Genomic DNA, 16,049 nt, shown 5'->3' on the forward strand with positions numbered 1-16,049 from the left:
GCTTTTATTGTCCTCATTTGTAAGTCGCTTTGGATAAAAGCGTCTGCTAAATGACTAAATGTAAATGTAATTATCTTAAAGATTTTACTAAGAAAAAATAGGTCCATTACAGTGTGTACAAAACAACTGTCCTACAATAAAATTACAGTAGGCTAATATTAATACAGAAGTCATATGAGGTCAATTTCACTACAGTAGATAACTGAGACACTATCAGTGTTGGGTAAGTTACTCTAAAAGAGTAATTAATTACTAGTTACTAATCACATCTTCAACAGTGTAATTAGATTACTGTACAAATTAGCCTACTCTCTCCAAAAAGTATTTAATTACTTATTACTAATTACTTTCTAAATCCTATATCAACCTTGACAAGTTAATATCACTATTAACTTACTATTAACTATGACTTTTGCTTCAATATACTGCTTATTAATACACAGTAAAGTAGTTGTTAAGTTTAAGAATTGGGTAGGATTAAGGATTTAGAATAAGGTCTTGCAGAATAAGACATTAATATGTGCTTTTTAAGTAATAATAAACAGCTAATTTACAACAGCTTCGAACGCGGCTCAACCAATCAGAATCAAGGACCGGAACTATCCATTTTATAAATGCTAATAACCAACTAGTTAATAGTGAGAATTGGACACTATAGTGTTACCAATGTTCTTATTAACTCACCAAAGTATTTAAAGTGAGAAGGGTACATAAAAAGCGTGCATTATAAGGTTAGACTCTAAATTTTGATGTTAAATCCACTATTGTATTGTATATAAATGTTCTGCAGTCTATACACAGTATTAAGTTCAATTACATAAGAAGTAACTGTAATTAAATTACAGAAAAAATAAGAGTAATCCCTTACTTTACTTTTTCAAGGCAAAAGTGATTAAATTACAGTAACTAATTACTTAGTAACTAATTACACCCAACACTAGACACTATATGGTGCCAGTTGTATTTGCATGAAATAAGAGTGAGCGAGTCTGCAGAGTGATACAAGAGACGTCAAAGTAGAGCCAGTTTCAGTTGCCCGGAAGAGGGTTTGCTATAGGCAAATTTAGATGATGAATATTAGGAAATATTATTGCTAGATGCCACGAGTGAACAACCAGAATCAAGCAGCCTTTTCCAGAGACCAGTGAAATAAGGTATTCTATCAACCTAGTGTTTTGTATAGAGTTCATGTGTGCTCAAATATGATACAATATATAGTAAGGATCCTTGACACCCAAGATGAGAGTCTTATTTCACTGATATAAGATATTTCTAGAAAATGCCTTCTCAGTCAGAGAATAAAGATAAAAGATGGGATTTCCCATCCACATAATTATATTCATTAGTACATAAAACTGATTGCATCAGTTTCTAGTCCGTAGGCCAGATTTGTGATTTTTTAAATTTTTTTTGCCCTGACTTTCACTTTCTACATAGAAACATTCAATTTCTAAGACATATTCAATCTTATATAAGACTATTTTTAATTTTAATTCCAGTCATTTTCACATTTTTCAGATCAGAAATGTCAATATAATGTCTTCTTAAACGTCTGTATATGAAAGAAAGACATTTTAGCTAAGAGCTGATCTGAGGAAATGCAAACATTCAAGAACAACTTACTAGCCATCTTGACATGAGATGTAAGTAGCATAAGACAAACCAATGGGAGGATTCTCTGACAAAGACAGATATTAAAAGTAATGGGTGAAGTCATAATTTCCCATTGGAGGGGTACTGTATGTCAAAGAGGCAATCAAACTGCAGACATGAGCGATGGTTCAGAGGCCCAATATACCCCTTTAATGTTGTTTTGGGGACTTCTTTGGATTTATGACTCCCCTTTGGTAACTCAGATAGTGATGCCTGTGAATGTTTGATATTATCAAGAGACCTAGCATTTGGCTGATTAAAACCAAGCTGAACACTCTGGGCTGCATGTACCAATGGAGACTGGTTAATTATCCACATTACCCCTAATCACAACCTTCTTTGGTTTTGGTTCATTTACTCCTTTCTTCTGTAATTTTCTGGCTCTATACTGCAACATGTGGCCAGAAACATTTTACATAAAATAAAAATAAATTCATTATTTTCTATTAACGTAAATGATCACACACACACACACACACACACACACACACACACATCCCTGCAATAAAATAAACATCCCATAATTTGTCCTTGCAAGAACTTGGTGGCAATAACGTTAATCATATTTTTTGTAATTGCATTCCTTGACCTTATCGCTCTATTGCTATTAAGGATTTGTAATGGAGATCTTTAACATCAAGACCAAAATGAGTCACTCATTTACTTAAAAAGAAGGGGGGACTGGGGGAGACAGAATAGGAATGAAAGATAGAATAGGAAATTAGAATAATGACACTCGACTTGAAAGTCAATGTATAAAAAATATCTGAACAAAACTGTATTTTATTTTTGTTTGCGCTGTAATATGCAACATATTTTGCATGTGTAAATTACAACAAAATTAAGTGATTAACAGATTCTACCCAATTAAAAAAAAAAGAAGAATCTGAGTAATTTTAAAAAAGCATTTTTCTACTAACTAATTATTTAACATTCACATTTCTATTGCTGGTTTACAATTCTTTAATATGCAAAGTTAACTTCTAAATCAAAAATTACTTTTGAGAAAATCCTAAATGTTCAAATTATAGTTGATACAACATTACAGAACAATTGTTAACGTTTTTCAATAGACAGTGTATCAAGTCTAAACTCACCTTGTCAGTGAAGTCCAAAGACAAATTTGTTAATATATAGTTCAGTGCACAACAGTAAAACTGTCTTACGAAAGAGAGAAAGAAACAATGCATTCTCTATGAATACTGCCAAAGACATATCAATATCAGATCAGATATAGTGCTACAGCATCAATCGACCCAAAGTCAATCCTTGACAATATCTATGCTGTGCTATCAAAATATAATGAACAAAAAAGAAAAAGCACAGCTACTAACATGTCTCGGAAGCTAAACAAAGCTGCCATATTGAAAGTCAAAGAAGAGGAAAAGGCAATACACTCTACGAAAAAGTCAGTCTGAATAGTTGCTTGCAGTAAAGCAAAGCAGAAAAAAGGAAATCCATGTCTTTTTTGCACACAAATAAGCAAAGATGTGTCTTTATGCTCTGAAGAAGAAAAAATGTCTGGTAAGCTTCACCACATGTAATAACTTCTTGTTGTGTCCACCTGCGTCGGCTTAGTGTCTGAAGAACCGTCCTTGTCCTTTTCGCTGTCTGCCTCCCATAAGTTAATGAGGGGAGGATAGAGTTCGTTTAGGGGGATGGAGGAGGTTTTCTGCATGTACTTCTTTAAGGAGTGGTGGTAGTTCTTCCTCTTCCATCTCTTTGCAATGTATAGCGCGATTGAGCCCAGGCTGATGATGGCCAGTATTGTGCCCATGACTGCCGCCAGAGCTGTATTGGTGCCTTGCTCAGAGATCTTCACCGCAAACGTAGCATGCTTGGTCGTGACGTTGACACATGACTTCTGGCTCTGCTGGTGGATATTGGAAACCGAGAGACAGACCTCATACTCAGTGGCCGGCTGAAGGTGCGTGAGGTTATACTCGTGAACATCCACAGGAACTTTAGCCGTATAGGTGATGTGAGGGTTGTCGATTTTCATGGTGGCTGATGACCACTTCAGATTGGACGTCATGATGTTGGAGTTCACTTTCCAGGATACTAAAATTGAGTGGGACTCTGTGTGTTTCACGTAGATCTTCATAAGCTGGGTGCTATCCAGAAGAGTCCCATTGACTCGAATTGCGGTCACCCGAGTGTCTGCTCCTTCTGTATTCTGAGCCACACAGGTATAGTGGCCAGAGTCGTCCACCTGAATGTGGGATATGCGCAGAGTTCCTGCACTGCTGAGTTGGTATTTATCGGATACGGTATCCATCATGACTTTGTTACCAGATGGGGTCACCCAGTATATTTCCGGTTCAGGTTCAGCCATAGCACGACAGTCAAGGTCTACCATCATCCCGATGTCTAGGTTGAGGTGATTGGGGAACGTGTCGTGAGAGATCATTGGCAGACACTGGCCTGAAGATTCACGAGAAAGTACGTCTCTCACACGCTGACCTCTAACCTCAAGTGGCATGGCGCAGAACATGGAAAGAGGCTCCATAAATCGAATGGTTGTCTTGTTTGAACTCATCCATTGAATTACACAGTCACAGCGCAGCGGGTTGCTGTGGCTACTGATTTCCCTCAGGTTGGGCAGGGACTCCGCCGTTGCTTGGTAGAGAGAGTTTAGAGCATTGTTATTGAGCATTAGACTCTCTAGTGATGGCAAGTCACGGAATGCTAAACGGCTCACATAGGAAAACTTGGGGTTGTTGGTGGCTTCGAGTTTGGTCAACTCTGGGAGGTTATCCAGGGCAAAGCGATCAATGGACACAAGTTCTCCCATGTTGTTAATGCCAAGTTCTTTTAGTCTTAACATGTTCTTAAAGTCGCCCTCTTGAATTTTATGTATTGGATTCTTGTTCAAATCCAGAAATTTCAGGTTTGGAAGCTTCTGCAGCGCATTCTGTGGCACCCGGACTAGTTTATTATCATAGAAGGAGAGACTCTCCAGGTTGTCTAGTCCAACAAATGCATTGCCTGGGATGTCAGTGAGCTCCATTCCTGCCAGGACCAGGCTTCTTAAGTTGGTAAGAGGTTTGAAGTTCAAATCCAGGATGCCGACCACAGGATTTTCCCCAATCATCAGGATCTCCAGGTTGGGGGTTGATTCAAACCAGCGACTGTCAATGGCCTTGAGTCTGTTGGAGTTCAGATGGAGTCTCAGAAGGTTACGCAATCCGGCGAAGGCATTGGGTGCAATGGAGCTGATCTGATTGTGATTAATGTACAGCTCCTGTAGATTGCTAAGGTCTTGCAAGCTGAAGTCAGGCATCTCGACTATTTGGTTTTCCTCCAAGTGAAGCGTTGTGAGTTGCGACATGTTGGTCAGGCCGATATCCCGGATATTGCTGAAGTTGTTCTGGGACAGGTCGAGTTCTGTGAGATTCAGTAACTGTTCCAGCTCCTCACTAGTTCTGGCAATGTAGTTACTTTGCAGAAGCAACACCTGCGTGTCAGCGGACAGGTTCCCGGGGATGCGTGTAAGGTGAAGGTCATTGCAATCAACAGTAGTAGCTTCTCTGTAGGTGGACTGGGGTGTGAACCAAGGCCGGATCTCACATACACAAAGCTGTGGACATTCTGTACTCTGAACTGAAGAGAGGCCAAGTAAAGCCAGAAGCAGGAAGAAACAAATATGGCCCTGCACAACAAAAAAGAAAGTCCCTCTTGCCATTCTGACTGTAAATGTTTATCCTCTCAGATCTGAGCTGGAATTCCTATAGCGCCAAAATAGATGGTGAGGTGAGATTCTCATTCAAAAGAAGTGTTGCAGAATAGCCCTTTTATCCCTGACAGCTTGAACAGTGGGGTCAAAGAGCTTCCGAAAGATTTAAAAGAGTGCAGTTCCCGTGGGCTCATATAGGTTTGAAACTTTCTCACAGCATGAATCTTGAACTGTAGAGTTGGCCTAGAAAAAACAAACAGAGAAAAGCCTGTTACAATAATCAATGGAAAAATTCCTTTACATGAAAAATTGTTACATAAGGATATTCTGACAAACATGTAACAGATATTGAAAGCAGAAAAAAATGGATTCAAACAATAGAAACAATGTTTCTACACATGAATGAAGCAAAAAAGTATTTAAGTATTTTCCAGGTAAAATGCATGTCCAAAAACGAGATAAATGTACTTGCATTGACAGATTTTTTTTTCATTATGAAAAAACATATTTTACTTGTTTACCACAATAAACATTAAACTATAAAAGAGTTTTAAGCAGATATATCTAGATTAACCACATAAAAAATGACTAAATGAGCTAAGCATTATGTAGAATAAATATAAAACTTCACAGAAGTCGGCGAAATTGGAAAAAGATTTGTCACAATATAGTTACAAATACTTGCATTAAGTTTAATATTTGTTACATTTTTTTTGTTCCAAATACAAAATATAATAAACCTGTATACAAATATAAAGATAATGTGAAAACCAGAGGCACAGGCTTTTGTTTACTGCAATCTGACATGCATGAAGAGGTGGATCAAAGATGAAAGAAATGGTGACCGAAGGAAAGGAAGGAAATATTATTCCTCAGGTGATCAAACAATTGCTATTGTAAACAAAGACAGAACATTAGTGAGGTGTAGAAATGACTCTGTACATTTATTCATAGTCTTTCCTGTCAAGATATTACCATACCCTGATTCAAAATGGTTTTCCATCTAGGTTAAATAACTACAGTATTACCTCTCTTTGCAGCAATTATGTAAAACAAAATACATAAAAAATAAGATATTACGCAAATGTGAACCATGACAAATCAATCATGTCAAATCAGGTAAACTTGACTTGATTCTGCATACTCAGTAGGAAATATGTGTTGCCCTAGATTACGGAGGATCATTTGACACTAGAAGGGCTTTTGAAGTTTGGAATGAAATAACCGAGCATATTAAGCATCCATCGCAAGCAGAAGGCACAAAAAGGTGGCATGTTATTGTGTCTTTGACAGAGCAGTGAACGGGGCATCTGCTATCCCATATGGTGCTAATGCTGACTCAATCACACAAACAGCAAGCCAGAGGGATTTAGTCCTTGCCAAATACCACCTACATTAAGAACAGATACTCCTCCACAAAAGTTGCTCAGCCTTGTTAATGTTTCTTAACATCAAGATTCAAAACAACTGATCTACACTCATCCTGAAAACATAAGATTTAAAGACCCAAGATCTGAAAAATTCCACCCACATGACATTTAGATTACATATGCCAACTTCAGAAATATGTTCACTTCAGAGCTTTGGAGTCTCTTGTGAAGCTGAATCCACCAACAAATGCAAGCTTGGACAGATTGAACAATTTTATGTCTCATACTCCCAAGAAAATGAAAGGAGGAAACATGGTACAGCTGGTGTAAATGAGTCCTTTAATGTGAGAGTGGAAATCAATAAGAGGCCTGATCTCCCCCCTGTGGCCAAAGGAGCATCAGGGCAATTTAGAATGAGAGCTGACTGTAACGGCCAGTTTCAGCAATTCTCATAAAAGAGTACACAGATGGGACCCGGCCTGTGTTATCAGAGTTATCAGCACCATCGTTAAAGGGGTCATATGATGCAATTTCAATTTTTTCTTTCTCTTTGGAGTGTTAAAAGCTCTTGGTGCATAAAGAAGATCTGTAAAGTTGCAAAGACTAAAGTCTCAAATCCAAAGAGATATTCTCTATAAAAGTTAAGAGTCAACCACGCCTACCTAAAACGGCTCGTTCTAACGCCCCCACATGTCTACGTCACGATGTGGGAAGATTTGCATAACGCCGCCCAAATGTTCACGCAAAGAAAGAAGGCGTAACTTTTATTCTCGCTGTAGTATTGTTGTTGCCACCACCGCCATGTCGTGAAGGCGCTGTGTGTTTAGTTGTGAAAGCGAAACTACTTTGTTTGGCCTTCCAAAAGAGGACGATATCCGCTTCGTCATGCCTGGAGCTGATCTGTGCTGGTCGCTGAGGAAATACATCAACTTCGGGCTGTGGATTGCCTGATCGGCTGTCACCGTGGTCGAAGCGGAGTCCAGCCCAGGGTCGTCACATGTGGTTGCCGCAAGCCCGCCGGCTGCGCCATTCTCAAGCCCGCCCGCCGTCACTCACTCAAGGCCGCCGGCCGTTCCTCACTCTAGGCCTCCGGCCTCTGCTCACTCTAGCCCGCCGTGTGACACTGTTCCAGAACAGTTCAACCCAAATATTCAGATGTGTGCAGCGCATTTTATGGAGGACTGTTTCCTGATCCTGGAAGAGTAGACTACAATGCCGGCTGTTCTGACTCACAGATTGTAAGTACGTTTTTTATATTTAAAGAATTTGCCACTGATGATTCAAACGCGAGTTTTGAGCAGTGTAGAGTAGCGCTTGTTGTTTGTCATTTCTCCGATCACAAATGCAGACATGGTTTTATGTTTACGCGGCGCGATGCAAAGCAACGCGTAAAAAGACAGTATAAGTCATTATAATCTGTAACTATGTCCCCACTGGATGCAACAAATGCCTCGTTTATAATGGGTTTTAATGTTTTTGTCTTGTCACTCCGACCAGGACACGGCATCACAATATGGTAAGGGACGTAACATTTCCGTCACACGCTTGAGGTATTCGGCCAATCACAACGCACTGGATAGCTGGCCAATCAGAGCACACCTCGCTTTTCAGACTGATGAGCTTTGTTAAAATCGACGCGTTTCAGAAAGGTGGGGCATAGAGGAGAAACAATAATGTACAGTATGTGGAAAAGAATGTGTTTTTGAACCTTAAACCGCATAAACACATTTAATTACACCAAATACACAAAATAATGTTATTTTTAGCAACATCATATGACCCCTTTAAAGTATTTCGTAATGCAATACAGAATGACACCTCATACTGAAAATGGCACTAAACTAGTGAAGACGGACGCCAAATCAATAAAATAATTGAAGAGGTGACTTTGGCAATTCACTATTTTAACACTTAACATTTTCAGTCCATTTATCTCACAGGTTTGAACAAGAAAAACGACACAATGAAAATATACATTATCTAATTATCTAGGTTGTAATACAATATATCACACAATGACATGTGAAATATCTTAATAAGGTAATTAAGATGATAGATTAAACTTATCTGTAAAATTTTAAGAGAGGCAGATGAATGAATGAGATGAAAGAAAAATAGAAGGACTAAAGTGTTCCATCATTTTCCAGGAATAGCAACTAATTAACAAATTTTTACCAGAACATGATCCTTGCTTTCCATAACACTCAATTTGTTTTATGTCTTAAAGGAATAGTTCCCTCTCATCATTTTAACCCACCTAACCTGCATGACTTTTTTCTGTATTACAACAGAAGATATATTCAATAATGATTTGTCTTTGATACAAGGAAAGTCAACGGGGTCCAAATCAACACTGGATCCCACTGATTTTCATTATTAGAGTGGGTAAAGATGACAGAATTTTCACTTTTTTGTAAACTGTTTAAATATATGTGACCCTGGACCACAAAACCAGTCATAAGTAGCACAAGTATATTTGTAGCAATAGCCAACTGCCATTGTAATAAGTTAGTAATTAATAGCCATTGTATGGGTTAAAATTATCGATTTTTTTTTATGCCAAAAATCATTAGGATATTAAGTAAAGATCATGTTCCATAAAGATATTGTGTAAATTTCCTACCGTAAATATATCAAAACTTTATTTTTGATTAATAATATGCATTGCTAAGAACTTAATTTGGACCACTTTAATTGCAATTTTCTGAATATTTAGATTTTTTTGCACCCTCAGATTCCAGATTTTCAAATAGTTGCATGTCGGCCAAATATTGCCCTATCCTAACAAACCTTGCATCAATGGAAAGCTTATTTATTCAGCTTTCAAATGATGTATAAATCCCAATTAAAAAAATGTACCCTTATTACTGGTTTTGTGGTCCAGGGTCACATATAAGCTGCTACTGTATTGGATTTTCCATTGTTTAAAATCAGTAAACAATCGGTCAAATGCACCCCATATATTCTGCCATTTTCACATGAATTATGTTTCTTCTTTTTTTACCAATATTGAGGTCAATCTGAGATTCAGCACTTAATAGCAGTATTTACCAAAGTGGAGGCCAAAACCTTTCCATTAAGTAGGATAAAGTAATCCAGAGATTTCATTTAACACTGTATACTGGGGCTTCAAATTAAGCCACAATTCCAGCTCTGTTTTATTTTGGAAAAACTGAGCACAGGCTGCAATTATGAATGGAAGAAATATGATGTAACAAAACAAACATATTTCTCACAGTACCATTTGCCTAAGGACCACACAAATAGGACACCCTGATGATCCTCATAAATATTCCATCTTTATAAGTAAACAGGATCTGAATCCAAATTAATGGCTATTTATGTCATTCCAAACTCATTAGGTGAACTTCTGAAACCAGCTTGCTTCCTGTTGCCCAGCCCGTCATCCTGAACTTCCCCTAGTCTTAGATAACAAAAGACAGCTGTGAAATTCATTGGGAGCCTATTTGAAACACCTGCCATTTCAGATCACTGACAGACGCAGATCTGTTCTCTGCAGAGAGTGAAGACTTCTGTTTTGAAGACACGTCTAATCTATGGGTCACGGTACTGCCAGTGTCTGACAGGGTATTATTTCAAGTTTGAGGAAAATGTACACTTGAAGCCTGCAAGTTTATTTGAAGTGTCCACTAAGAGCTAAACTGAGATTTGAGTGTGATCCTGAGTAGCTCTTTGTTTCGATGCCCCGAATCTTAAGTGAACTTAAGTGATTACAAACATACAAGTCTGTCAATGAAACTTCCAAAATGGCTGTAAAACAAACTCTAAAGATATTTAGACAAAGAAGATGCACTAAAACTATCTCCTAAATAAGCAACTTGAGCACAGTAAAGTGCACTTTTTAAATCTCACAGAAAATCAATATTTTAGCTACTACCAACAACACTAATAGGTTTATGCTCGTATAAAAAAACAAGGGTATTTGGATTGGTACGCAAGCCCGAGTTAACAGCAAGGATCCACACAAACATTAGAACATGTCATTTGTTCTTCATGATTTGATTCAGTGATTCATCAAGCCACTTATAAATAGCAACAGAAAAAAAAAATTGTTGCTACAGATATGAACAGGGCTGATTGTGTTTCTCACAGCCTACAGGACTTAAAATATCCTGAAAATACATTTCCAGGAAACTGTATTTGCTTTTCTAACCCTCTATATGCACACTGCTTTCTGTGAAGGCAGAGGAAACACTGGAAATACATTCCCAGCATACAATACGAAAGTCCAAATAAACAAGTGGAGAAACCCAAAAGGCCTGCTAAAATGGCTTACAACGTCATCTCCAGAAAATTACAATCTTGTCTCTAACTCCAGTCTTTTCTCTGCTAATCTCCTCAAGGGGCTCACTTCCTAAAAACCTTCACAGAAAGTGAGTGAGAAAATAATGGTAATTAATTTTATTCTTGGATCAAAAAGGCTTTGCAAAGGACCAAGAGAGCAGATCTTTTCACATCCAACATTCAAGACCGTCTACGCTTGCCAACTCTTAATCTGAGGGGTATTATTAATTGCACGGTGAATCATAGCTTTGTCCAGGGTTGAACTGTGGGGTAAAGGCATGGGCGGTAGAGTGCTGTAGAGATGGGGACTATTGCAAATGGCATAAAACATTGATTGCCGATCAAATGGAGTCCTCGGTGTCACTGCACAAAGATGAGTGCTGAGAAGTAAATGCACGGGAAGCCCCAAAGGTCCATTTCAATTCTTTTCAGCACTGTGTGTTTCAAACCATTTGCACTTATAAACATCACTGAGTGGATTACCAGAATTTGTAATATATAAAACGCTCAAAATCCTCAAATAGCATTTAGAATCATTGCATGTGAACATCAAGTTGAATCTTCCATAAAAGATGCATATGTTGTGAGATTTTAATATATTAAAAAAAGTTATTAATTTGGTTAAAAATGTTGCATTCTTGACACTGCAAGTTAGTTTATTATAGCTAATAAGCTTAAAATTATTATCTGTATATTACAAATGCTGTTTAAACTAAACATCTAAATACATACCTATTTTAAAACAAAACGGAACTGTTAAGAGCAGTGAGAAATGCCTTTTTTTCTCCTTCATCTACTGTCCAAACAGATCTTTTGCCACAGTGATTTCTTAACCAGATTATGGTTGCAGAATTAGTCAAACAGCTGCTTGGTCTATTCCACTCTTTATCTCAGTGACCAACACAAAAGACAGTCGTATTATTTTCACCACTATAACACTGACCACTGTTACTTCCAATCGCCCCCAATAAATTATAAATTCCAAATTACATTAATTAACATTCCAAATTAACAGGCCTCTTACAGTTCCACTGCAAGAGCAATATTACTTTCAAAAAATAATGTTGACAGAATAGTTTTTATTACACTGACTCTCACTATGTCATAATATGTTCATATTTATTTTGCAAAATGTTATCGTTATATATTATAAATGAGCATTTATATCAAACAAAGTAGCCTATATGATAAAGAGCCATACAATCCGTAAAATCCACTAGGGGGAAAAAAGGTTACCTTTTTCCACGGAAGTTTTAAAGATGTAACCACCTGCAGGCTATACTATTGTCTGCATCAACATATGCCCGACATTTTCTTTACGTTGTTGTTGCTCATGAGGACGCTTCTTTTCAAATGTCAGAAAACAACTTCTGCAACAGACGCAACAGCTGCAACAGGGGGTGGCGTCCCCAGGGACAATACAACCCCCCCTCCTCAAACCTCATTATACATCCTTCCCTGACTAAAAGACGTCTTCCCGTGTTTATTGTCTTTCCTAGGGAAGTTGTGGCGTCTTATTGAGTAAGCAACGCAACAGCTGCTGAAGTGCCTGGACATTGAGATGCAAATCACATTTCTGCATCGCCAACCAGACCCCATGCGCGCGCCTGCGGTAAGCCAGCAATAACGGTATCTGATCAAAGTTTGGGATCGATTTCCGCCACAATTACAGTGTAAAATCACTCTCAGGAGGCTAAATATAACAAACGAGTGATTGTGAAGAAATTAAATAATGCAAACGGCATAATCAAGTAGAAATAGAAGTAAAACTGATACGCCAAACAAGACGCAACCATGCTTCACGCATGTTGTTTTATCGTTGCATGCATTCACGTTTGATGTAAAGCTTTAAAAAGTCACCGTTTACCTTTCCCATCACATTCTGCTTTCTCCTTATACACACACATACGCATTAGCATTATCTTTTACCAGACTATTGTTCTGAAAAATACAACATAGATTGTGTGAACTCATAAACAAACCATAAATTATGAAAAATCACACACGTTTTGCCCTTGAACATCTCAAGCGCAACAGCCAATGCGTCCTTGCTATTAAATGCAGTAAATCACACCGTATGGCAGGCCATTTGAATATTATTCCTTAAAACTATTTTTTTTATAACACTAGTACTTATTCTTATATTTTTAGTAGGCTACTGCATTTCTTGTTCTAATTACTAGTAAGTTATCCAATGTTGACTAGTAGCCTATCACATAATTTATTCTCTACATACTAGTACTTATTCCTTTGCTAATAGTCAGCTATCCAAACAGTATTTTTTATTTACTTATTTAACCAAGAAGGTCCCGTTGAGATACAATATCTCTTCTACCAGGGAGTCCTGGTCAAGATAGGCAGCAAAGGACAAAGTTACAAAGAAATACATCACAACACAATGAACAAACACAAAACACAATTCAGTAAAACGTAACTAATCCATTGTTGGTACAAGTTTGCAAATCTTTGTAACTTAATTCTATATTTGGACTCTTCCTAATTTTCCTATTAGGAAAAATATTAACTTTTGGGAAAGTTTATCGCTTATAATGAATAGGTAGCCTAGTATCTAATAGCTGCTTGTGAAAAAAAAAAAAAAAAAGATAAACGTCACTACTGGATTTTTTCATAATAATTTAAAAAACTAAAATATGGTTTATTATAGTAGGCCTACTATTTATAAATAAGTATTATTTATAAACAAGTATCAATATGAAAAGAGTAGTTAAAGGAATAAATGGTAAAACGGCTTGCCATACATCTAATCCATAGAAGAGAAGCCTAAAAAAGCAACATAGATAACATCTATTTTCAGTTTACAAGAAGGAAACACATTTTTGGGTGACTTACTTTAAAACCACAGCTCATACTGACAGACAAAGGTTTTGCAAGTAGCTCCGGTTTTTTTTATTTTTTATTTGTTAAATATTATTATCGCACTGCGAAAATCTGTTTAGTTGCCCGTGGTTTTGGTTAAAACATGCACAGTTGCTCGTGCATAAAGAGAACAGTATGTGGATGCTTCAAAATCTGTGCATACCTCTTTGGTTTGCCAGCCTACACGTTCCGAATGGCATTGAAGTCCTCCCTCCGCGCTGACTGCTTCATGCACTTACAGTATCTAGATACAGTATTTATGTCCTTGCGAAAGAGCACTGAAAGAAAATCCACAGATAATAAATACCATTTCGTCGCTCGTAAGTTCCGTATAATGAACTGCTTTACAGTGGCATCGTTTTGTTACATCCACTCCGCGAAAATTCATGTGCAACCTTCGCCAAGCGCATGGTCAGATTTTGCATGGATCCTTGCAACGGGAATCCGCTGACTGGCTCTCATCCGCCGTGTCTCCGTGTTACTGTGGAGCCCGTGCTGCGTCGCCAAGGAAAATATGATGACAGCACCTGGCGCTGTCCAGGCGAGTCAGCTGATTCCCGAGCAGGCGATTGGTTGCTAGCCGGTGGCTGTCACTCGATTCCCAAGCAGAGCACCATCTGTTCAGGGATTGTTGTGATGCGAACAAAGGCGGGCACTGGGGGAGCGCGGTGGGGATAACGCGGGGCGTGGAAGCTGAAATGCTAAGGAGCTGATATTCTCTTATCAGAACGTCTTCCACTGACTCCCTCCTCCTCTTTGACGTAGTGATGGAGGACTCTGCATGGTGTCCCACTCACCAAAGATTTACAACGAGACAATGTCCCTTTGTTAGGTGCCTCACTTTGAGGAAAGTTCTTCCTAATCCATCCATCTTTATGCATTGTCTAGAGATTTTCAGACAAAATTCCTGTTTTAAAACAAAGAATACATTTCCTAATAGCTTATAAATTGAAAACATTTAATAATGACATTCATTTGTGTGTGTTTATGGAGAATAGGTGTTATAAAACGTTTTGCTCAACATAATATGCCAAAAATACATAAATAAATAATAAAAAAAAAAAAATCTCAGGAGACGTGGTGGATGAAAACATATTTCAGAGCTAATTTATTCGCCTGTTAATTAGTCTGCTCACATAAAGCACACACTTGATAAGAGGAAAAAAACATCATGCAGTAAGGGTGGTTCATTTCCAATTCACTTTTGAAAGGATGAAGAAATTATTTTTTATTTTTTTTGTAAACTAATCAGATTCATAATTAGTGTTTTGGAAATTGGTGATCTCTGGACTAGCACATGCAAAAAAAAAAAAAAAAAAGTAGCCTTACTGTAAAGTGCTACTTTTTTTCTTGTTAACTTTAGTTAACAAGATTGTATTTTAAAAATACTTCTAACGCACTTATTTATTATTTTAGTACTCATTTACTAATCAACATTTTTATTCTGTTAGTATTATTTAATGGAACTGAGCTAATTAACAGTTACATTATTTCCTAATGTTAACAAAGAATAATAAATACCAAATGTATTGCTCATTGTTAGTTATTGTTAGTTAATGCATTAACTAATCAGACATTATTGCATAGCGTTACCAAAAAATGTTATGGCCTGATTCAAAGGCACATGTGACTAAACATCTTCTGATCTCTACTGTATTTAGATACCATAACTACCCAGAGAGTCAATGAGTTTAAATGGCTGGATGAATGCGTAGGCGCCTTTTCTGAGTCACCTTCACATATAAGTGGAGAACTGAAGGCAAGCGGAGATTACAGCTCCTGCACTGCCTCCCCCATGGTATTCTTTATCCCCATTGAGAGTTACAGACAGATGGAGTGCTGTTAGTGTTTGTGTGTGCGTGGGTGGGTGCAGATAACACAGGGAAACTTTTTGAGGTCACTGTTATCCTGAAGGCCTTAGCTGGCAGGTATAGAATCACTATAGGGGCACTGGCTAGATTTGCATTGTGATATGATGGTGAAGATCAAACACGTGCACCCACATAACTAAACCGTTATCTTACAACATTCTAGATGGGAAAAAAATCATACCATGAAAAATCTAGGAATAATTAGCAAAACAACACCTTTTATGTGGTAACATCTAAGTCAAAAATATGATCTCATATGACTGAATGAGCGTGACTATTAGGTTACACCAACAAACA

The 16,049-nt window shown here is 37.6% G+C and overlaps 1 protein-coding gene across 1 annotated transcript; it reads right to left on the reverse strand.

The window, feature by feature from the left end:
- Positions 1-2,744: 2,744 nt before the first annotated feature.
- On the reverse strand, positions 2,745-14,481 carry LOC107667032 (leucine-rich repeat neuronal protein 1-like). Its single transcript, XM_016458612.1, has 2 exons — positions 14,045-14,481; positions 2,745-5,572 (listed from the first exon to the last, which is right to left on the reverse strand). Exon 2 carries the CDS (start codon positions 5,336-5,338, stop codon positions 3,185-3,187), a length of 2,154 nt encoding a protein of 717 aa, XP_016314098.1. The 5' UTR covers positions 5,339-5,572; positions 14,045-14,481; the 3' UTR covers positions 2,745-3,184.
- Positions 14,482-16,049: the final 1,568 nt, after the last annotated feature.

Source organism: Sinocyclocheilus anshuiensis, unplaced genomic scaffold (genome assembly GCF_001515605.1).
Source record: "Sinocyclocheilus anshuiensis isolate Anshui unplaced genomic scaffold, SAMN03320099.WGS_v1.1 scaffold615, whole genome shotgun sequence".
NCBI classification, from domain to species: Eukaryota; Metazoa; Chordata; class Actinopteri; order Cypriniformes; family Cyprinidae; genus Sinocyclocheilus; species Sinocyclocheilus anshuiensis.

Coding starts and splice junctions, on each gene's coding strand:
- LOC107667032 (XM_016458612.1), bottom strand. CDS start 5,338: ATGGCAAGAGGGACTTTCTTTTTTGTTGTGCAGGGCCATATTTGTTTC.